General features: G+C 40.7%; 3 protein-coding genes across 4 annotated transcripts in view; all 3 read right to left on the bottom strand.

The window, feature by feature from the left end:
- Positions 1–239: 239 nt before the first annotated feature.
- Positions 240–3,516, bottom strand: LOC128379166 (nucleolar protein dao-5-like). 2 transcript variants are annotated; one of them, XM_053338805.1, is made up of 2 exons: positions 2,531–3,516; positions 240–1,255 (listed from the first exon to the last, which is right to left on the bottom strand). In XM_053338805.1, exons 1-2 carry the CDS (start codon positions 3,482–3,484, stop codon positions 686–688), a joined length of 1,524 nt encoding a protein of 507 aa, XP_053194780.1. In that variant the 5' UTR covers positions 3,485–3,516; the 3' UTR covers positions 240–685. The 2 variants fall into 2 exon arrangements, with proteins under 2 accessions (XP_053194780.1, XP_053194781.1); XM_053338806.1 differs by having other exon boundaries at positions 2,540–3,516.
- A 74-nt stretch (positions 3,517–3,590) lies between these two features.
- On the bottom strand, positions 3,591–12,084 carry LOC128379221 (protein FAM83G-like). Its single transcript, XM_053338865.1, has 5 exons — positions 11,346–12,084; positions 9,957–10,124; positions 6,206–6,330; positions 3,857–5,594; positions 3,591–3,677 (listed from the first exon to the last, which is right to left on the bottom strand). The coding sequence occupies exons 1-5, from the start codon at positions 11,796–11,798 to the stop codon at positions 3,591–3,593; spliced, it is 2,571 nt and encodes an 856-aa protein (XP_053194840.1). The 5' UTR covers positions 11,799–12,084.
- A 4,031-nt stretch (positions 12,085–16,115) lies between these two features.
- The window catches only part of grapa (GRB2 related adaptor protein a), a 30,915-nt gene continuing 22,748 nt past the window's right edge, over positions 16,116–24,282 (bottom strand). Inside the window, exon 5 of the mRNA XM_053338810.1 lies at positions 16,116–17,146. Coding sequence (XP_053194785.1) covers positions 16,964–17,146 — 183 coding nt within the window. The 3' untranslated portion in view covers positions 16,116–16,963. The remainder of the gene's footprint in view (positions 17,147–24,282) is intronic.

The following is a 24,282-nucleotide window of genomic DNA, read 5'->3' as shown; positions in this document are numbered from 1 at the left end:
AAGAAGTGAGTGAGAACTGAGGTAAATCCCAAAGCTGTTAAAACAAAAGGAAGTGGTTGATTTAATGAAACAACTCACTAAAGAAATATTACAAGTTAATCCAGGAAACAAATACTTTTTCTTGATCTACAGTATATGTACACGTATTATCACCTACTGTGAAAGACAAGCCTTTGGGTTTATACAAGTTTTACAAAATGTTTCTGGCCACCAGAAACCACCATTCAACTTTTGGTGCCAGAGTTCCAATATATAATTTATGAGAGGAAGCTATGGTTCAACTCCAGATGTCCAGGGCTTCAGAGATCATGATGACCGACTTAAAGGACCAAACTCAGCCAATCAGGCAGCTGGATGCTGAATGTGTGAAGAATTTCAACAGTTTGACATGCAGTCGTTTGAATACCAATCTTTAAAACCATCTCAAAAAATGAGAGGAGAGAAAGAGACTTTCCTACAGGACAAGACCATGTGGAAAAAATACATTAAGTGTTTCTTTCATCAGACAAGATGGGGGCAGGTCAAAAGCGAAAGGTCAAACAGAAGTTTAAAGTTCAGAAATTCACTAACTCCATGAGCAGGAAGTTCTTTATGCGAGAAGTTGGGGAAAAGCAAAGTCAGATGTCAAACTACTCCTAGTTAAAGCAACATAGACATTGCTCCCAGGATTGCTGAAGGTACCAAACTAGCTTTTGCTCTTGCGTCCCTTAGCTGGCGAGCTGCTGCTGCTTCTCCTGCTTGGTACTGGCAGCTTGCTCATTTTGTCCTTCAGGCCTTTGAGGCTGTACAGCCTGCTAAAGCTGAAGCCAAATGGACCCTTTCCTGCCTCCTGGCCATTTGCTTCCTGTGCTGATACTGTCTGGTTCTGGGGAAGAGGCTGTTGCATGTTTGATTGTGTTTGGAGAGAGGTGGCGCTGGGTTTTGGCTGAGGATGTTGGTTCTGCTTCTTGCCCTGTGCTGCTGGATGCTGTTGAGATGGGGGGCTCTGCTGGCTCTGGGAGGCCTCAGTGTGGTTAGGGGCAGCCACTAGTGGAGGGGGTGGTCTGTGAGGAGATGAGGTATCATCCACGACTTGTAAATTACTGTGGAGTGCCTTTCTTTCTGCCTGGGTCAGCGGGCGGCTTGCCTTAGGACGACGTCCCAAAGACTGGGGAGCTGAGTTGGATCTGGATAGCTGACCTGATCGCAGAGAGGAAGACGCGCCACTTTGCTGCTGCTCCTTTGATCGTGGAGGCTTGGAAAGACTATGCAAAGACTGGGAGAAGAGAAGAGAAGGATCAATAAATTGGACAAAGATTTATAGTAACACATACCACAAGTTATTCTTATTGTATTCTATCTCATCTACAATGCAGTGCTGAGTGACATAACAGCATTATTTCAAATGGAAAAGAGAAGTGCTAGGGTGCAAAACTGAGATCTGTTTTACTGTCCCTTCTGTTAATATTACATGACTGAAAACAACATGCCAACAACACCTCAGTGACTTGAAGAGACTATTGTTAGATAAAAAGCAGCAGACTCAGGTTAACAGTGAGTGAGTTAAACTACGGCAATAAATGTGAAAATATCAATCTTTAACTAATTCATTAATATTGTATCAGTGAGAGTGCGCATACTTCATTAAAAGTAAGTCACTTCAATTCACACACAGTCTCCTTGTTCAATAATGAACAAGTGTCGTGTGTTTCAACTTAGTGCTGCTCGGCTGGTGCATACTCAACAGACCTAGACCACCACCACACATATACAGAGAGATAATCACACTTCACCTCTGAGTTGCATTACAAAGGTGCGTTTAAAGACACAAAGACTGACTTTGTTATATATTTGGAACACATTCAGTGACACCTTAGTGAGACTTCAGCATCTGAAATTTTGCAGCAAGGTGATTTCATTTTGTACCAGTCTACTGATAATAGTGTCTTGCCAAAACTTGTATTGTATTAGTCTATTTACCACACAGGTAATTTGGGGTTAATACAGTGAAACAAAGGCTAGAATGACTCAAAATGTATAAGAAATAAGTCATATTTATGAGCTTCTTGATCAAATTTCTCATATATATTATAAATCCATTATAATTTTGTCATCCTGTATTTCTGTAATCTAATACAAACATTATTACACCCTTTGTTATGGTGCAGTGTGGTGAATTGAGATGCATTTTCTGCTCTTCAGTTTGTCAGAAGTAATTTCATTCTTCCAGTTAATTTTAAATTCATGTTCATTTTCACTGCCAACATAAAGCATATTTACAAATGTCAGCAGGGTTAATGTGAAAAATGATTCAACTTAATGTTACCAACATATCATATTAATATTAACTAAAACACAACTTCCCCTTTTAACTCAGTTTGATATTCCTCTTTATGAAATAAGGTTGTAATGGTCCTTTCAAAAAGTGGCTAAACCCTATCACTGTATTTTGGTTCCATTATCCTATATTGTGGTTTTTAAATGTCAATCATGTGATAATTTTGTGAGTGAGTAATTTTGAATATAAATATGAAAACATCTGCTGTGTTACTGTTTGTACCTTCTGCCCCTCAGCCCCTCTGGTTGATCGGGGTCTGTCTCTCCTCTCCACACTGCTGGGTCTTAGTGCCACTTTGTCAGATTTCTCTCCCTCAAAGGAGGCTTTGTCCTGTTTAAGGTCACCTGTGGACAATCGCTTTGGCTCTGTTCCCTCATGGGTTGATTCTCCTGCAGTCAGTCCTCTGTTGACAAGTGCTGTTGATTTGTTCAGTGCCCTCTTTCTCTTGGGGGCTTGGGATTGAGCCTCCTTCTCTTTTTCTGCTGTCTGTGTCAAATCTTGACCTTGTATTAAACTGCCTGCTGTTGTCTTAGAGTCCACACTGCCTCTCCTCTGTTTCACTTGGAAATCTTGTTCTGTCCTGTAACTCCTCTCTGCCAGACTCCCCTTGTCATCCTGCTTTCTCATGCTGTCATCATGGTCATGGAACGGGGAGTCACTACATTCATAATATTCATCTGAAGTGGAGGAGGGAGTGGAGTACTCCCTCGGTGAGAAATACCCGTCACTCACGTCAGGTGTAGGTGTTCGAAAGTCAGGAGTGTAGGGCTGCAAATCTGGAGTGTTTGTTCGTGAGCTTGAGGTGGACATGCATGTCAGAAATCCGTCGGGAGTTGGAGTGTGCACGAGAGTAGTGGGTGATTCTATCTCAGGTGCCTGTGAACGCAAGTCTGGCACAGACATGTCGGACAGGCGTAATCGCAGGGGTTTCTCAGGTGTGTGTGTACTTTCCCGTGCTTTGGTTGTTTGTTGTGGTTCTTGAGAGGTGTCTTGCGTGTCATTATTTGTGGTATTTGGCTTACCATCTAAATGAGGCTCTGATGTGACACTTGAATGTCCTTGTTGACCGTATGTGTCCGCAGCAGATTTGTTACCCGTGCTGTCTTCGGTTACATGTGGCTTGTGTGTGGCGGGAACAGGACTGTCTGTTGGAGCTTTGAGGTCCATAACCTCTGATACACCCACATCCAGTGGATTCAATTCACTTGATCTAGCAAGGTATATTTTGTGCTGCATCATGTTTTCACTTTCTTCATTTGGCACTTTAGCAAACTCACAGCCAGTCAGCGGTTTTGCTGTGGCCTTGGTTTCTGTCTGAGTTGTGGCCACGCAGTCTGTCTCTGGCATCTCTCGGGTTATACTGCAGTCTGTTGACATCAAAATCTTGGGCTCAACTTCTCTTGAAATAGGTTCTTGAATATTCACACTGTCTGCCGTTGGTGAATCAATAATCAAAACATGTGACTCGGTTTGTAGTTTGGTTGCAGCCACCATTTGGGTTTCTGCTTTGTCATTATTTATTCCAACTGCTTCCCCAACCTTTGTCTCCGGAGAAGTTTCACTCTGTTTCTGTAGTTCAGTTTCTCCAAGATTTCCTGCATTCTCATTATCTTTTTGTTCTCCTGTTTTGCTACCACCATTTCCCAGCATTTCAGGGACAGACTCTGGCTCTTTTTCTGCCAGTGTCTGCACCATAGTGTCTACTGCAGACTCACTGTGGGCGACTTGCGGCCCCGTGGGTACCAGGCTTTGAGGTCTCTTAACAATACTGATCTTTGGCAGGTCCAGGCCATTGCTGCCATCTTTAATAACCAGCTGGACAGTGCGAGGTTTAGGGATGGGAGCGGATAAGATTGGAGAAGATGTAGAAGAAGGAATTAGAGTTGTAGAGGAAGAGGTAAGAAGAGGAGGAAGAGAGGCAGTGGAGCTGATGGAGGGCAAAGGAGTGCAGGGATTGGTATCCATGCTTGAGTGCACTGTAGTAATGGGGATGCAGTTATTTTCGGAAACGGAGGTGGAACTGACAGACTGAGAATGTGCAGCAGCAACTGAGGAAGACAAAATATGGCCATGGGCTGCAGGATTTTGCCTGTTAGGAGCAATTTCAGAGGAGCTTTGAAGCGGCCTGTGAACAGCTTGTGTGTGTGAATCTGTTTGTGTTTGTTCTTCTGCATTTGAGTTTGAGTCAGTGGGGTTACTAAGTTGAGAGGTTTGTGTACTGTCCGACTCCCGGGTGTAAGTCCTGTCTACAACAGCACTTTGTGTGTTTGAACAAGTCTCAGTTTGTGCTTCTCCTTTGTTGGTGTTTGAATCAGGTAGGGAGTCTGGCTCTGGACTGTTTGTGGTGACAGTTTGTGAAGGCCTCTCAGTGTTTAGAGTGGACCCCTTGTTGGTGGATTGAGGAGGTGTGTGTGAGTTGATATGAGGTGTGTGATCTGCGTCTTGGTTGGTGGGTGTGTTTGCATGCAGATTGTGTGTCTCAGTGTTGAGAGACTCACCTTTGACAGGTCCAGATGTAGTAGATTTTTGTTTAGATTCCTCTGGTTTAGTTTCGATGTCTATTTTGAGTCCTACATTGAGTCGTGTTGGCTGTGGTCTGTTTAGTACAGGCTCTTCAACTTTGTTTGTTTCATGTGTTGGCTGGGATTTATTCATCTCCTCGTGTCTACCTGTGGACTGCCTTGGCTTTGCCACCCCTGGCAGGGTTTCCTTGGGCAAACTGAGTGGACTGCTAAACCTGATTGCTTGACTTTTTTCAAACATCTCCGAGCGCTGCAGGCCAACTTGAATTGGTTTGCTGGTATCCCGAACGTTAATGAACCCAATTACATCACTGGGGGGGTCTGGCTCTGGCCAGGTTGGCACATATGAGATCAAACATGCCTTCTCAAGATTGATAAGTCCAGGATGGAGGGGAGGAGCTTCCTGTATGGCTTCTTTATGAGCCCTCTTCTGTCCCTTCTTCTTGGTTTCTTGGGACTCCTTAGGGTTGTTGTCACTAGCAGAGGGGGCAGGGGTTGAGCTGGAGGTGCCTGCAGAAATAAGGGCATACATGGGACTGTACAGTTTTCGAGCAATCTCAGCGGAAGGAGGGGCAACAGTGGCTGGCTGAGGGACAGGCTCTGGTTCAGGTTCAGACTCTGTGGCAACCTGCCGGAGATCAACAGAGCTGGAGCTTGTGTAAAGGAAGCAAAACAGTCGGTCAAAGGTTTCCACCGCCTGGCCTGTAACCACAGTGATAAGATTTCTGTCCAACCGCGATGACATCCAGGTGTAACTACCGAACACAAAGAAAATACAAAGTTAGACAACTTTAAACTAGACATTGCAAAACAAACACTGCCAAGAAAACTCAGATTATGTTAAAGCCCTGAATATTAGCTTCATAGATTTCTGAAATGCCAAGACACCAACTCATGGGGCGTAGTCTTTAATTAGTCATTGACTGCAATGGTTTTTCAATAATATAAATCATAATGACTTCATTTTTTTATTTAACATTTATTTGTCCAACTACTTTCTGCGCTCTAGAATTGGGAAAATTGAACAAAAAGCATGTCTGATGTTGATGTAAACACAGTCAAATGAAAGGTTTAACTTAAGTGCAGATCCTAAAGTACTGTAAGTGCGTCATTGTTCAGCTACTTTGGGACAATACTGCAACTGTAATTATTTATCTGACATGATACATTTGCAACCTGTTAGTCAAGTATGTAGGGCAAGAAACTCAAAGTTTATAGACACAGTACATTCTTTATTCATATCTCTACACACCGCACAAAGAGAGGTGGAGTCCACAGAGATAATCTGTCTCGTTCAGTCACTGTCTTTCTTACTTTATCCCTTCCTCACACTCTCATGACAAAAACACACATAAAGTCCACTAACCTGTATGAGCCAGACACAGCTTTGTCTCCGTCGATGAACATGAATCTGTGTCCCATTCGCCCTTTGACTTTAGTGCAGGATCGAGTGTAGAACTCTGTTCCATCTGTGCAGCGTACACGAAGGTTCTGTGACACAAACACAAGTAGAGTAGTAAGAGTATAGGTCATGACTCCTCCAGATTCAGAACAAACTACCTAACCTGTTGTATTTCCATATAACATTGTGCTATTCAATATTTTGAGTCAAGAAAAGAGCAAATTAAACTGATATTACAATCACAACATATATGTATAATACCTGACGCCTAGTAGAAACAGAATGAAAGACACAACCTTTATTATCCTCTTTGAATATTTATTGTGATGAATTTTGCTTGTGCACATCTAACAGAATAACATTAAAGTTAAAACAAACTCCTGCCTTAATATGTAAAAATATGTCCCAAACTGCATGTTAGGATGGCTTTTGATTAAATCCCTATAACTATACATAGGTAATAGGAGCAGTAATGTTACGCTACCCTTAATCTGAGCAGGCCACTACACATAACAGAATAACACACAGCACAGCCAATTCAATTTTGCACAACTGGCAACATGTTGATTGCCATGGATTCTAATTCAATCTCTCTTGTAAGTAAATGAAGCAGACATTCATACGCGTGCTTCCCAATATCTGTATATAATGAATATCAAGAATACTAAAGCTGTATCCCAATTCAGGGGTTGGATCCTAAAAAAGTCCAAAGCTAGTTAAATTGAGATTGCAGATTTTTTGGCTGGAATTTGGAGAACAGGGTATGCCGTAATCATTGATTATGGCATACACAGTTGTTTACTGGACCTTTTGCTGGTAACACCATGTGATGATTGTTTACAAGACGTTTGGTTTATGTTGGTGATCAGTCACTGACATATACAGCAGCCCTGTAAATAATGGCCATAAATTTAATTTTATTCTCATTAGCAGCCTGGTTATGTTGTTGCAGTAATTAAAGAATGTTACAGATAAATTATATTTATATGGATATGTTTACAATTAACCTGGTACAGTGTTTGGCAATTGTCTCAGTGTTTGAGGTCACCTTGGTGATAAACTACAGAGGTTTGACTAAATGACTCGACCACGGGCCACCTAGACACAAAATTATATTGGTTTTTGTGAATTTATACCGAAACAATTTCATTTAGGGAGGAGCACAGGCTCAACCTGGTCTCCAGGCCCTTTGAAAGACATAACTTGGTCTATTGGGCAGCTCAGTTCCTGAACTGGGACGCAGCCAAAACATTTTAGAACCAGTTGTCTTAATGCAGCAGATGATTCCTGGCAATCATTGCTTCTTCACAGTAGAACCACTTGTTTTCTTCCCTCTATGGGTCCACCCTTCACTATCTCCTTCCTTCAGTGCATTCCTTTGATTTACTGGTAGATTAAATCAGCAGATTACATTTCTGTGTGTGAGTTTTCAGCCCTAAGATGTGGGTGATGAGCCCTTAGCTGTTCCAGTAGAAATACAACCAACTTACAGAGCTGTAATTACAGTGAAACTACCACAGTGAAGAACATCCCAATAACTGAGACAATAGGGACTTGCCTATTGTATACTTAACCACCTCTCAGTGCACATTTGACAGTTAAAGGGTCGCTGTAATAGAGCTGTAACATATCCAGCAACCTCCTTAGACAAGTAAAGACTGAGAAGAATCTGGCACCTCTTTGCCTATGTCAACTCATCTACCAACTCATCTGTCCCTCCCCCCATCCTGTCTTTTCACTCCTCCACCTACTCATTCTTGTCACTTACAAAAAATAAATAAAAATCCTGTCATCAAGCTGTCACACCTGTCTTCTCCTCTTTCTGCCAGATATCCTCTCATTCTGCAGTCCAGGCTCTGCTCCAGGACAGTCCTGTCACTTTCAGAGATTGTCCCCCTCCTCACTGTTTGTGGTCACAACTGCCACTTGTATAGTTGAACTGTGACACTGATATCACCTGAACCACAGTGATAAGCTTCTGTCAGTGTCTTACATTAAAGGATGCAGGACCATCTGGAGGAACCATAAATGGTTCATCACTTTTCTTAGGTAGAATAGGCTCTACTCCTGAGGGCTGCTCCCTAATGAATTAGATACACATTGTAGGATTCAGCAGGGAGCAGAATTTGTCAGGTGTGCTACAATTATGTTCAAACCTTTCTGTTAGAATTGTAGCATACTTCATTAAAAAAACCTGAGTTCGAGAAAAAGAAACTGGATTGAGACATTCCTGAGAATGTCAGTAAGAAGCAACAAAATGAAGACACCATGAGAATAAAATTTGCCCAACTAAAACAGTCTAGTTAGCTTGTGTATGTATCATGTGTAACTCTCGTGTGCCATATAAACATATGTTTATGTTTTTGAAACACAAACAGCCACATGAGGCTGTGGCACTGTCTGCTGTTTTGCTTGTAATCCAGATCCAGATGGTACTGAAACTCTGTCAAGCTTCTACTGCTTTTGTGTTTCCTTTTAGTTCCTCTGAGGCATAAAACTGGCAGAGGAGAGTTTGTGTGTGTGGTACATGAAAGTGTGTGTGTGTTCTGTGTTTCTATACCTGTATGAAGAATCTGTATCCATAGAGAAACTGTATAATCCTGTATTCATGTGCGGGTTTCTATCAAAATCTCTAGAAATTGATCCTTGTCTACTAAATGCTGCATCTTCCGCGTGTCAGTCCTGCCTTCCAAATACTGGCCCTTATATATACATATAAAGTAAAAACTACTTTAACCACTACTTTAACCTGTTTCTACCATTTGCAGGATTTTCTAAATCTCCCCAGAAGAAAGAACGAGAGAGAAAAAAAGTATATAGTATAATATGCCGTCCATTTGTGGTCTTCTGCTGTTCATGGGAAATAATCACACCTCATTCAAATATGTTCACTTTGGCTGACTAGTCAAAACAATCATGGTTTATGACTTGGCAGCTTGATCAAAAGAGAAACCATTCACTGAATACAAAATATCATTAAGTCGCATTCACATGCCCGAACAAGAACAATATTCAGTTTTTAGCTTCTACTTCTCATGTTTACCAGCCAATTATCAACTAAAACACTTAGACTCAAAAGCAGACTGATCTGTGGTACAGTGCCAATTAGACAGGATAGCTGGTGGTTGTTTGAACTATCTGTATGAGAGCAAGTGAAAGGAAAGATTGGCACATGCTTTCACTTTTTCAATCTCTTAATAACTTCAACTGCTTGTCTCATTTTCACATGATAATATGGTCTAATTGTATTCTGCAATAGCACCTACTAGATATGTTTGAGTCTCTGAGTCTGAGGTGATCATTTTTGTATGCATGCAGGGTTTTAATTCAAGTGTGTTTGTTCTCTGGCCTTTTCTGAACATCTGGGAATTCCCCCAGCAAACCAAAGGTCTAACACTCACTCTCTTGATCAGTGAAACATTTACATTATATGAGGTAACTAAAACAATATATCATTACAAAATCGATAATGGACTTTGACTTTCTATCAGCTAATTGTTCTGGTTATGATTAACTATTATTGGAATGATAGAGCCTAAATATGGGGATTGCACTGGTTGGTCAGTGCAAAAGTCTGACTGACTATTGACAGATTGCCATGAAATGTGGATGAATTGTGTTATGAATGTTCTAGAGCACTTGAGTTAACACTTTCTTTTTTGTAACCATCAGGTCACAGTTTGTTACTTGCTCAAAAAAAACCCACAGAAATTACCTTGAGGTGTCCGGCGTGCATGTTGGCCCTCTGACACATAGCCAGGAAGTGAGGTAGCATTGTGCCTTCCAACAGAATGTAGACAGAAACCCTCCTCTTGAAACCAGCATCTAAAAGATCTCTAAAGATGTCAACATCAGTGAAGACATCCATCACCACTGCAATCACCTGAAAACCCAAACACAAACACATGCAGCTTAGATCACACAACATAGATGCACACACTCTTCATTTTGCATACACAGCAGTATACACAGGCATTTCATTCCAATGAAGTGGAATCAAGCTTCAGGCTGCTGTCAGCATACATGCAAACATTAGGGCTTACCCTCTTCTGCCAAAACAAATAAGATTTGACTTGTTCAACAGGTTTCAGTAAAATATGATCGCAGAAGTTTTTCAGTGCAAAACAAAATGCTGAAGACTATAATTGAGTGATGTTCAGTCTGGATACAATCTGAGCAAGCTGACACAGACTGACAATGAGCTAAAAGCCTCACAACAGAGCTTTAGATGCACACTGATTGAAGAATATAACATGAATGATTGAATATTCAGATTCACAACAACTAGATGCTAATACAGAAGGGGGCTGGGGAGGCAGCAGAATTGCAGTTAGAAGCTAATGCAGGAGTGAGGAGTGAAGTATACATTAGGGCAAACAGAAGGAATGAGTACCACCTGGTTTATAAAGACAGCAAAAGTGGATGGATAGATAGTAAATGTGAAGGATTTTGACAGGAAAGAGAAACATGATTTTCCTGTCTGCCTGAACTAAGCTGTATGTCTGCATTTTCTTTCAATGCAATGCAAGTATCCAGCATAACACACGTGTTGCTGGAACAGTTAGTGAGAGGTGATTGTTTTAGTCCAAGATAAAGCAACTTAATCACATTGTACTTTACTCCTGTTTGTCTCCTCTGCTCATCGGGCTGTACTCTGACCTCATACTAACAGAGCCATGGCTACTTTTGGTAACACTGTCAATATTATACTACTTTTGGTAACACTGTCAATATTATACAGTTAATATTTTGAATGAGTACAGAAGGTCAGAGGAAAAAGAAAGGGAAAAAAAACAAGGAGCTGGTAAAATTTAGAGGCTAGTGTGATTTTTTACAGTGATGAGAAATTCCTGACATTTACTCAGTCAAGAAACAAGAATCTCAAGAAACAGCTATATAGGTGAAAGAAAAAAACTATTCTCCCCTTAGGGCCTATAATTAGACCTCGTTCATCCTATCATCTATGTGGCTTTGTATGTGGGGAAATAATTGTGATGTCAATTCAATTTACATTAAAATTCTGAGCAGACCAGGTATTTCTTTAGTCTGTAAAGTGCACATAAAGGTTTGATATTGTCCAGTAACACCTGTTGGCCAAACATACCTTTTGCGCCTGCGCAATCATTTTTCTGACAACCTCTTTAATATGAGCCTGACCATCTATGGGTGGCTGCGCGTACACGGTAGCGCGTGTCACCCCCCGGTAAGCATCGCTGTCCGGCCACCCCAGGTCCAGCTGTGGGATGGAGGTGTCAGACAAGTCTGGCCAGTACTGTAGTGAAAGCGGTGGGTCGTTCTCTTCGGCACCCTCCGGGAAGAGCTCCAAGCCCGGGTCATAGGGCTCCACTGCATCGGCCAAAATGTCCTGCTCCGGGTCTGAGAGAAAGCCCCGCAGGCCGCGAGCCTCCAGGTACTTGGCGAAAGCCTCGCGACCACCCCGGAGGAGAGCCTCCAGCGCGAGCCGCTGGTCTTCGCAGTAGAAGAACTCCGGTTTGGACTCATGCGTCCGCGGGTTCACGTGGTTGTCGTCCAGGCACTGTAACTGGGACAGAGCCATAACTGAAGCCCAAAAAAACTTAACACCTAACCTTTAAAAATCCACAAAGTTCCACGGGTAAATTCGTCTCCTAAACTTCTCCGGAGTTTGTGTAAAGAAAGTGAAATAAAAGCGCTCTAATTCCTCTTATGTGGTGTTTGACTCGAGACTTGGTACACATTACTTCACGCTGCTGCCCCATGCATCGGTCAGCTTCGTAAATCCTGTGACCGGCCATGTCGCATTAACAGCTGTCCATTATCACCCAGTTACCAAATAAAGAACTTGCCCGGTAAAAGAGCGCGAGAGAGAGTGAATGACACGCCGCCGGCTGCACCGCCCGACAGGTGTTATCCTGACAGGCAAAAACACACACCCACCCTCCCACACAAAGAAAAATGTACACCTTTGTCACGTGATTTGTAGGATTATCCAGTGTCCTCTATGCTTGCGTGTATTGAAAACTTGATTAAAACATTAGCGTGCAGAGACGTCACCTGAAACCCATCAGAGGAGCAGTGCGGTTTTACCTGATCAGTCATGTTTAATCACTCGTGCCAGGATGGGAAGTCCAAAGGCGAGGCTTTGAAAAGATAGAAATGAAGCACATAATTGTTTTATTCAAAGACAAAAAAACAGATGTTGAGATTAGGGTGGGATTAATGGGATGTAATAAACATTATCTTGAGGTGACAGAGCATTAAATTGTACACGATTATGGATCACATTATGATGTTTTTAAGTCTTTCATATTAGTTTTGATGAGCTGATGTGTCATTATGGGTAAGAGCTTTGGTTTAAATACTTCACAATGAAAGAAGCCAAAACAAGTCTTCACACAGACAACAACCAAGTTTTCACACACAGCCTCAGGTCATAGGACAGTTATGTATCTTTCATGTTTTAATAACCTTATTTGAACTGTAAATGAGTTGAAAAGAGCCTAGACTTCTGCACCTCACTTCGTCAGCTAATTACCGTCGTAGTGCATGCAGTCTGGTTTGATCTCTGCAAGTTGTGTGTGATGTAATTGCACATCATTAGATGCTCCATAAGTCAGCTGGAGAAAAAGTAATTACAGTTAAGACTGAAAGCTGTGAGGTATTCTGCTCACTTAGTGTGTCTACATCTTTTTTGAATATACTGCTTTGCATGGAGTTCACTGCACGTTACTGTACATGCAAATAGTCATTTGAAAGAATTACGCATAGCCCAATGTTGCTTATTGGGTTTTGTGAGCTCAGATGATATTTGTAATGTGAACTTTTACCCCGTTAAAAGGCAGGTGTAACAGGGTTTTTATTGAATAATTAGTAAATAACTGTATTTCATGTGTTTAGGATCAGGGCTTAAATGAGCTATCTGGTTCAGGTTTGCATGAGCAGCTCCGTTGCTATAGAATTGAACCAAACAGATGCAGATTTACTGGCTTGAAAGATTTCCTAGAAAGCTTTCAGCAGCGACAGTCAACAAAAACAGCACTGCATCAAAAACCCTGTCTCCTTATTTCAATGGGACGCCGTTGACAAAAGCATAAAGGCAAATAAATGTTAATCCCAGTTTGACTACAGCCTCAATTTAAAGAGGCATCATCTTGGCAAGACCAATTAAATACTTGCAAGTGCACATTCATGACTCAGGTGACAAAAAATGAGGGGGAAGAGAGAGAGGGGGGGGGGGGGGGGGGGGGTTGGCATGCAACACAGATTCCTGGCCATGTACTGTCATTGCAACTACCTACATGGTACATGTCTTAACCACCAAACCAGCATTATGCCCTCCAGTATAACTATGTTTTAATGATTATTAATTCCACAGATTACTGATGATTATGGAGACACAAGATAAAATGACTGTTGCTGTGATAACTTTACAGACCTATGCTGTAAGAAATGTAGTACAGTGCACCTGCCAGCGTTACTCTACTACTCTACTACACTGCTGATTACCTGTTTAGTGACTTATGAGTGAATCTCTAGCTGGTATCCCTCTAACTCACGACATGAACTAGAGTAGAGTAGAGTAGAGTAGAGTTGTCTTCTATGGGAAACTTGTCTTGGGCACAGCACTGCGGTCCGTTGCTTCTCATAGAAAACATATCACAAAAACATGAGAAGCGTTTGATGTGACACCAGACAGACAGTTGCATCACACAAAAGCATCTTAATAACATAGAAGATATATTTGACACTGACACCATGATGGCCATGCCCATTTCATCTTGATTTATGGTTTTGCTGACTAATCATTTGATGAACTGTTTGGCTGGTTTGCAGGCTGACACTGTCAGGGCTTAAACAGCCAGAAGCCTGTCAGTCAAACTGGTTTAACTGTTTTTTTCTATGTGCCTTAACGCCTATGAATATCAGTGATGTCACACCCTGCACACCTTCCCCTGCCGCTTTGCTCTTTTCCTGTCAATCTCATTTCTACATCTGACACCGCCACCGCCACCGCCACCGCCACCCCACCCTGCCTTCACCTTTTTCCATCAGTATTCAGCTGCTTCCTTTGTTGTTTTTTTTCATCTCTCCCTCAGTGATGTGGAGTATACTTATATTGCCTCACTTCTACGACACAAATATGTCAGCATGAATGTGTTGGTTTGTCTCACACACACACACACACACGCACGCACACACTTCAAAATGACTCAGCAGTTTTGAAAAAGAGTGGTAGGAAGAAAACAGCAGGACTATTTCTGGTACACCTTTAACTCCATGCCCTTTCTTCTTCTCCCTTTCCTGGATGCCGCTGGTTTATTTACTGTCACTTGTCATTTGCAGTCTAGGGGAATTATAGGATGTAACCCTATTTCCTGCTCTATTTCAAATCATGACATCCCAGTGAGAGAAGCAGCACTGCATTCCTCACATAGCACCACTCGACTGACAGAGCACACAAAGTTCATAATGTATTGTGCATGCGTGTCAGTCAGCACATGCACAAACACTCTCTAGGTCTAATGCCCTCTTATGACTACAAGTATTACATGACAGTGAGATCAATCCATGCTGGCATATAGACAAGATAATTACAATATTATCACCGTTATCATTTAGTAATGCCTGTCAGTGACGTCTGGTTGTCTAATTATTAGTTTATCATAGATTTTTGTTTAATACAACCCATCACAAGTTCTGAGCAAAAGGTGAAGTCTGCAAATTGCTTGATTTATCCAACCAACTATACAAAATGCAAAGACACTTTTGTTGATAGATGACTTTAACAATGACTTGGTTATTAAAATGGTTGATTCATTTCTCTTAATTTCCTCTTCAGTCAATTGTTTATGATGATAATTGTTGTATCGTTTCAAGAATGCTTTTCATGCAGTAAAGGCACAGTCATGAAACTCATTGGGCACTCTCTGTATAAAGCAGCACACAAAATGCACAGAATTCACTCTATGAAATGAATCTGAAAGTGTCAAATATTGAAAATACCATGAAATTGCCTTTTCAATATGTAACATAGTTGCATTTTGTGTATGACTTGCATTCTGTGATGTGAAATGCAAAGAAATGAACAAAATTGACTGCATGATGCCACAAACTGGGTCAGAAAATTTAACTTTTCATATGAGAAATATTAAATATGTCAAATCATCAGAGGCCAAACCACAGCTGCAGCAGAAAGAAAAAAAAACAATCTATAAACTCTTGTTTGTGTAGATCACAGTAACAGATGCCAAACACAAACTTTTAAACTGTTTGATAAAGTTAAGAGAAATGTGCAATATATATAAAGTATGTACATTACTATTGAGTAGAACCCAGTATGACCTACCTGTCAGTGTTAGCTATGGGTTTGTTTTTGTTTTTGAAATAAAAACATTTTTGACATTCCTCTTCACAAAGTGTGTTATTTTATGTGTTCCAGTCACTCATGTTAGCGCTTAGGCAAATTAAAGGAACTGTTATTGTACAGTAATGTCCGAGCTTCAAGTTCAAAGAGGTCAATTTCTCCCTTTATTTATATGATTTGTCATTACAGGTTAAGGAAGACCAGTCCAAGTTCTTACTGTTAATCACATAAAATGTGTTTTTCTTAATCTATTTGTTGAAACTGAAACAAAACCTTTATACAATGTTCAATCTTACTCACTTGTAATATATGTTTCTAAGATTATACATGAATGAGAATAAATACATAGAAAGAAACAAATGATCCATAACTTTAAATGGACAATTGAATCGAGCATTACATTTTAAGCAGTGTCTGGGCAGTGTTCATTTCATGGTCCAAAGAGCACAGGGCTGTACACACACACACACACACACACACACACACACACACACACACACACACACACACACACACACACACACAACAACAACCCCACCAAACTCATACACCCATGCATTCACTTTCTCATTAGCACACAACACATTCAACTCAGACTCACATTTTACACACGAACCCCTCCACGCACACTTAAACACAAACACACACACCCACACCAGCCCAGAGAGAGAGAGAGAGAGGAATCTGCCGTGTCAGTATACTCTGAGTGTCTGGCCCAAATATTCACACAATGACTCTCTCTGTGTTTCTCAGCTCAACTGACCAGATCTCCTCATTGGAACGGCGGTAAAATACTGGAGCAAATCCTGACTCATCCACAGCGGAGAAAATCCAAGCTCCCGTGGGCCACACACTATTTTCCATCAGGTTGGTGTGTGAGTGGTGCCTTTATTTAGTCTGCACCAGTCCTGATAAGCTGTAATAAATGATTATGCCTGGGAGTGTTTGTCTGTCTGTGTGTGTCTGTATGTGTGTGTGTGTGTGTGTGTGTGTGTGTGTGTGTGTGTGTGTGTGTGTGTGTGTGTGTATGTGTGTGTATGTGTATATGAGTTCTCCACAGTGTATAGGTCCATATCTGGAATATTTATTTTTACATGTTTGAAGAGTGCAGTTGTGGAATCAGGTAGAAGCGATGAATGAGCCTGTAGCAGCTGATTGGGCAAGGCTTGTGATTGACAGGTGGCTTCACAGGTAAAATGGGAGCAGTCAGTCACATAATGAGCAGTTCAGTGGCAGCTCGTCAGACGTCCACTCCAAAAAAAACTAAGAAAACCCCCAAAAAACAGGCAAGTGAAGAGCAGGGGAGCAGTGTGAGGGAGGCGGGGTCAAGACAGCTCACTGATGAGGCTGCGGGTTGTGTGTTTGATTGACATGTCAGGTCATTGTTGGTAAATGGGCTGGACATACTCCGGGGGGAAGGAGCCTACGCGTCCATGGCAACGGCCCCTCCATCGCTGCGAATCAGAGCAGTCAATTAGTTCAATGACATCACCACGCAGGAAGCGTAACTGGGAGGGGTGGTGACCGGTGAAGTCGAAGAGAGCGTGGGCATGGTGAGGACGCTGTAGAGGAGAAGGAGAGAGAGGGAAAGAGGGATGGAATAGGAGGGAGGGGGGGGCAAGGAGGATGCAAGGGGAGGGATGGAGGTGGAGGTAAAGATCATCAGTTAGTCATCACATCATAAAAAAAGAACAAGCTTGATAGTTTCTTTGGTCCTAATGTGTCAACTTTTCATTTTTGTAGTAAAATCAAACTTATTAAAACATTTTTGAGACTTTATAAATGGGTATAGTCTCAAGCTCTTCTTTAATGTGTATTTCAAGTCTGTCTTAATACAATACTGATGCGCCAAAATGTACATGGAAATGGGTCTTGCCTTCTGTAATTATTCCTACTCTCCAAACTGACCCTGAAGCTATTCTCTCAGAACGAGACTACACTGCAGAAATGGGAGCCGTTCAGTTCCACTCAAACTAAAATGAGGTTTCAGTAGTCTGAGTTAAGTTTGTATCATCCAAATTTACAGCTTGTTTAATATGCTATTTGCTCTTTGTGTAGTTGCATTTTAAGAGAATAGCTTCAAGGCCAGTATGGGCAATAGAGTTTTTTTTGTTACAGTGACCAAAAACATGTTCATTAGTGAGCATTAGAGGAGCTGGTAGTTGGATTTTATCATATTTGGACAGAGCCAGGCTATCTGTATCCCCCTGTTTCCAGTCTTTTTGCTAAGCTAAGCTAACCAGCAGGTGGCTATACAGTAGCTTCATATTTATCATACAGACATGAGAGTGGTATAAATAACTAACTAACTACTTCTAGACTATTTCTTAACCAAACACATTTATTTAGTTTGAGTCAATATTTCTGCATGCTTGTATTTTATGCTGAATATTATATGTTTTAAATAAGACTACATTATTCCTGATATAGAAATAATAACAGGTTCTTTCAGCATGGATTAAAATAAGAAGAATTCCAGTCATTCATTATTTCTATTGAAGGACTGCATTGTTTTGTGTTGGTTTGTAAAATTCCCTATTGAATTCAATCTAAAGTTCATGTTGGTCAATATGCTTGTTTTTCTTAGCTCCTGAAATGATGTATCATATCTTTCAGCAGCCACAAAGCAGCTCCAGTGCATTTGCAAAACCAGTCAAATGAGTTGACTTTGTGTCTATTTCATTCAAGTAAAAACATATTTTGCTCATCTTTTTCATTTAACATTTATCGCACCAGTCTGGGTATTTGTATTAATCTAATAGTGGAGATCTGATCAAGATGACAACAGCAAGGACACAGAACAAGAATGACGACATCAAAGTATATATTACCAGTGATAACCACTTATCATCTCTTCTGATGAATAAGTGTGATAAACACCACTGCTGCTGAGTCTGTGGGGTTGGGGAACAGCTCTGAACAAGCTGCTGACTGTGAACACTGCTCTGTGGACAAGATTGACATGAGCAGGTGATAGCTAGGTTATGTATGGCACCGCTAGCAGATGATGGATTTCATTGCCTGCTTTGGGTGTGGCTCAGTTCAGACTCCACTTTAGAGTAGGGAGGGAATTTTTTTTTTATTTGGATTATGTCACTTCAGGAACAGTTGATATGATAATACGTTAAAGTCTGATGCACAAAATTACATACTGTGCTCTGCATTGCTGAGTAGAGTTTGAATATGTAAATTACTGACACACTGACAAGACAGTGACAGACAGACAGAGTGAGGTAGGTAAACAGGTAAGTGACAGCAGTCTCACATTTACATTTGACACCTTTAAAGTTGCAGTTGGCATTTAGACATGTCTACTCCCACAGCCGACATAAATGAGCATAAAGTTAGAAATATTACTGCCCCCACTATACCCACCATGCTCAAGTATGAGTCATAGGATGTAGCCTTCTTTAACATTTATTTTCAGCCTGGCCATAACTGAACAGATGTGTATTTTGTTCAAATGGGGTGAATCTACAATTAGGTTGCATTTTGTGGTTTAAGTAGATACATAGGGTGTACACATTGTTACAAAGATCTCACCACATCCAACATTTCAAAACATGAAAATCAAGCCGCTCAGCTCTTTCCTTCATAAGTTTGGTTCATTATTTGTCTACATGTGGTTTTTATCAGGCAGAAGCAGAGCAGCTTCACACAGAATGAATGACACATAAATCATTTGTTGAGGTCATGGCAAAGAAAAATAGCACAAGACACTGAGAGAGACAGGCAGACAGAGACAGAGAGGCGTAATAAGTCCAGGATGATGTGTTTGTGTGAGAGTGAGATAAGAGAGCATCATTACACATGAAAAAGAACCGAAGCTGTTAAAATAAAATTATGTTTGACAGCGATTCGTGGCAAGGTGAACTGCTTTTGATTCAATCTGTAGATGCTGCACTTTCTATGTCTCACTGTGTTTTTTCTTCAAGTTCACAAATGTAGTTTTTTCTCATCTCCTGATAGCTGGCCTCCTCTGATCTCTGTTGACTCGCCAAGTAAAAGCAGTTTAACAGTAGCAGAGTAAAAGAGGCTATTTTAAGGAGGGCGTCTTGAACTTAAACTCTTTGCTGTCAGCTGCACTCCTACAGAGAAAAGTGGATGTGATACGAACTTGGAGGGAGCTAGGAGACTGAATGGAATACGAAAATTGTATTTTTTTTGTATGTGTGTATGTGTGTGTAGGTATATGTGCCAATGGTAGTCTTTATTGCTTTGGACAGTTCTGTCCTAGACCAAGGCCCAATATAACGGCAGCCAGGCAGAGACGTGCACACATAAAAAAAGTACACAATAACCAGACAGGATTAGGATCAATAGACACAATCTATCAATCCAACAATTTTACCAAATCCTGACAGTCTTACCCTTTATTGTTCGGTTTATCTAGTCTAGACTTCTTGCTAGTGTGTGTGTGTGTGTGTGCATACACCTAGGCTATGTGCCTGTGTTTGGGTGTGAGCGAGCATGTGTGTGTAGGTCTGAATGTTGTGTGGGTGCGGTAAAACTTTCATTTTTTCATGCCAGCTTGTGAGGAACAACGGTTTGGGAGGAGAAATATGCTCCATCCATATCAGCTGAGCTTGGCTGCCCTGTGATCAACGTCCCCTCGAGGCACAAGCTCCGACCCAAAGTGAGCGCTGACAGTGGAACAAATTACTCCGTAACATCAATGGACTACAGCATTGTACTGCGCCAATACAGATTTGTCTCTTCGCATTCACAGACACACACGCACGCACGCACACACACACACACACTGGGTATTTAAAGCAGGAAGCCTTTGACACGGCATTTGCTCTTGACAAAGTGTCAAAAAGAGGTGGAAGTGTTACGTGAACAGGCTTTTTGTTTGAGAAGACATGAGGATGTTAGAGAGATGTTGAGAGGAAGAGATGAAAAAAGAAAAAAAAAAAGACTAGGAGTTATTTCCGATCCTGCCTTGGTGAAATAAGAAGCGATCTAGGGCTTTATAATGAGCTGATGTGGTATTAGTTGGAAAGAAGAGGGACAACAACCCGGCAGTCACACCAAACTCGGTTTAGATCTGTGAAACTGACCCATATTGTCACAAACAAAAAGAATCTGTGATAGTGGGGTGGTGTGTCAGAGACAGTGAAGAAGAGAAAGATGAATTAGAAGATAGTAAAACAGCGGGTAATCAGCTTAAGGAAATGTTTCCATGAAACATTTACACTACATGGTCTGAAGTTAACACGATTTCTCCATAACTCTTTTTCAGGCATTCATTTGATAATCTAAAGGTCTAAAGGGAGCGGTGTAAGAACTAGTTTTTCCATGTGTTTTTGTGCTTTTAGAGTTTATTTTTGTGAAAGGAGAAGATGCAATTGTGTGTTGGTATGTTGGAAGAAGAGGATGCTATTAATATTTTAGATACACATAGTGTTATGCAACAAGGTTACAAAGAAAGAGGAAGGAAGCCGTTAAGTTAGGTATAACGTACAAGGCGAGAGATTGTTTATTGCAACTTGCCGTGAAGTTGTCTTGTTGTCTGGTCGGCTCACTGCAAAGGAAGAACACATTTCACATTTCAGTGAATGTCTCAATTTCTAGCTCTGTTTTTAATTGGGGGGCTTTTTGTTCGTTTTTTTACAAAAGTGGTGTAGCTCTTATATCCCAGCAGCTCATCTCAACCCAGAGATGCTTCAAGATTATTTCTGTGATCAGATTTAATAATGTAATGTAATGTTAAGTATGCCATTATTATGAATATGGCTGCTTTTACACAATCTCAAGACTTACATCACTACATATGATGATCTTTATGAAATGCACAAAAATAAATAAAACAATAATGATGTTTACATTCATCCCTTAAATCAAAAGTCTAAGAAACTGACATTATAATTTCTGTAAATGGAGTGAAGAGCTTGTTTTAAGGTTGTATGGAAACGTATACAGACATGCGGTGGACGTGGGAGCTTTGTTGATGCCCAAGGCCACAGATACAAACCCAGACTGACCGTGATTTTATATACAATTATAGGGTTAGGGTTATAAGCTAGTAGGGACTCAAGCTGTTTTTGAATGTGTTTTTAATGTGCATATTTACTTACAGCACTGGCTTGAATTACATGTTGACCGCAATATGCCAGAAAAATGTTAGAAGAAACGGTATGATGGATTTGATATGATCTCTTTTTTCTACTTAGGAGTCTAGCATACTAAAAATAAAAATAAAAGACACTCTTTGATTTAGGGTTGACTGTAGGAATGTCAGAAATTAAAAGATTCATTTTTAAAAATAACTCTCAGATGACAGAAACAAGATTGGTCTAGCTGTTTTTAACTGTTTATATGTCTACATTTATAGCACAAGGTGTAGATTTAGAGCTACAAATCAATATGTTGTGGATTAATAAAGTATAACCTCCTTTTACACGAGTGGGTGTTCAGTTTTGGCAGACAGTGAGTTGGCACTTGCAAAATGCTTGAGATGCTTGCTTGTTGCTAAATCACGTGTATCCAAAGACTATAGATATATGATGCACTTTACTCCTTTAGGCTCTCATTAATATAATTACGAATAATTTGGTAAACAAAGTCATAAAGGTATGACTAAGCTACAGCGATCTGATGTGGAATGTCAGATATTTCTCTAAGGCTACACAGAGATGTAGGTAAACACAGCACCTTCAGCACGCCACCCTCACGGGCATGTTGTAGTGCAGCTGCATAATAGCCAAGCCAAGCCATGACAGAGCATCAGGGCCAACAGTGCGCCAGTGTGCTAATAGTGGAGTGATACAAGGACACTGACTAACAAGGTACAGAGAAAGCTGCTGTGTTGTGAAATGCAACAAAACTTTGGTGAAGTCCATAAACAAGATAAGGTTCATTCACCTTGTGAGACAGATCAGCGAGATCACAACATCACATGAGAATCCATCTCATCAGGGTTCAAGTTATGCACATGTTTTTATTTAGATAGTAGCTGGCAGATAGGGAGAGAGAGGGGGAATGACCTGCAGCATAGGTCTTTGGCTGGATTTGAACCCAGGACACTGTGATTATGTAGCATGTGCTCTAACCACTCGATCACCAGGGCACTACCAAATTATACACTTTTGTCTGAACCATTGGGGGTATGGACCAATCACCTTTGCGAATTCAGCTGCTTTTCAAGGTAAGTTGGTGATAGATAATCACCATCATTAAAGTCATTTTTGAAATATCAAACAGTTTGCAAGAACACCTTCTCAGATGGTTCTGTCTTACAAACTATCTGCTACAACAGGTTAAAGGTACATATACATTGCCATCTTTCCTGCTTCCTCTGTATCATTCATAATTACCAAGTCATTTATGGGGAACATGTCATCACATACAGTATGATTCTAACGGGATCCCAATGATGATGGGTATGGCATTTTTAGGATTGTACAGTGATGAATGTAACTAGGCCCACACAGCATGCAGCCCTCATTAGATCTTAGCATTAATACAGAGCAGCAATGTGACCTATGACCACATTTTTCAGGCCTGAGGCAGAGCACATAGAAAAGCTAATGACCAACCATAAATGAGTACGTTCCTGATGTGATGGCAGTAATTCTGGACAGATTACATGATATAAAGACTGAGTGATGTGGTTATATAGTATATATCATAGGAAATAAAATAATATTAAATAGGAAGAAGCTTGCTATTAGATTAATTTGTGTGATTGCATTTTATAACTTGTTTAGAGTCCAACATGTTTTCTAAATTTAACTGAAAAAAATGTTAATAGAGTCGTAGCTACAAGCAATATATGTCTGTTTTCATTTCACAGCACTTCATAACTGTTGAGTGAATTGCACAGCAGTATAACAATTTAAAGCCTTCTGTTGAGTGTTGATAATAGAACAGTAGCAGCCTAAAGATAAATGCTTAGAGGCTTGTGAACGGATGCTGGAGAAGCTGTGACCATATCTGCAGCAGAAGTTAAGTGAAGACTGCTCTCTCTACTTTAAAGAGGGAAGACAGCCATTTAATATTTCTATCTAAAAATAACAGTTTATAACTGCTAATACTTTTTCATTTATCAAGAATGCAGATGCAGAGCAAATCGACTAACTGGGAGCATCATTGCGGTAAAATTAATAAATGGAGTATGAAATAGCAATGAAATTAACAAGGATAAGCATTCTGTCACAGTCCTAAATCTGCTTTTATACCCAAAATAATGCCTATCAAAAAGTCAGAGGATGCAGCATCTGTATGCATGTCAGAGGAAGCAGATCATAGGCCAGTTTTACTGTAATCATGCGTTTGTCAGGGGTCATAGCAGACCAGCAGAGCCAGTGAAACAGTAAAGAAGATTATTATGATTGAGACTGAATCATATTTTTGAACAAGCTGTTTGAGCAGATGGAGAGGCCAACTTACAGGCAGAGATCATGACAGCAGCACAGCTGAAAACGGAAGGAAACTGATGGTGTCGACGCACTTACACAAACTATTAATGCTATAAAATCAAAATCAAAATGCTCAGAAGGACCTGCTGTTGTTTTCCCTGTTAGTTGTTCACATTAGAGAGAATTTAGTTTGAGCAGTATTTAGGTCATACAGTGTTTTTCATACCCCCATGGGACAGTGGTCATTATCTTCCGATTAACAGCCATCATAACGGCCTTAGGCAAAATTCTTACCTCGCACCTGCTCTTCTGCATTTCAGATGATGACTGTAAGT

Source organism: Scomber japonicus, chromosome 18 (genome assembly GCF_027409825.1).
Source record: "Scomber japonicus isolate fScoJap1 chromosome 18, fScoJap1.pri, whole genome shotgun sequence".
Classification (NCBI taxonomy): domain Eukaryota; kingdom Metazoa; phylum Chordata; class Actinopteri; order Scombriformes; family Scombridae; genus Scomber; species Scomber japonicus.
Note: the sequence above shows the minus strand (reverse complement) of the source record. Positions and strands in the feature narration are given on the sequence as shown.

Bases quoted from the DNA above. Each gene is read 5' to 3' on its own strand.
- LOC128379221 (XM_053338865.1), bottom strand. From the start codon at position 11,798: ATGGCTCTGTCCCAGTTACAGTGCCTGGACGACAACCACGTGAACCCG. The intron at 10,125-11,345 runs GTATGTTTGGCC...TTGGGTTTTCAG, and splicing joins TGATTGCGCAGGCGCAAAAG to GTGATTGCAGTGGTGATGGA. The intron at 6,331-9,956 runs GTAATTTCTGTG...TTTGTGTCACAG, and splicing joins TGCACGCCGGACACCTCAAG to AACCTTCGTGTACGCTGCAC.
- LOC128379166 (XM_053338805.1), bottom strand. From the start codon at position 3,484: ATGGACCTCAAAGCTCCAACAGACAGTCCTGTTCCCGCCACACACAAG. The intron at 1,256-2,530 runs GTAACACAGCAG...CTCTTCTCCCAG, and splicing joins AGGGGCAGAAGGTACAAACA to TCTTTGCATAGTCTTTCCAA.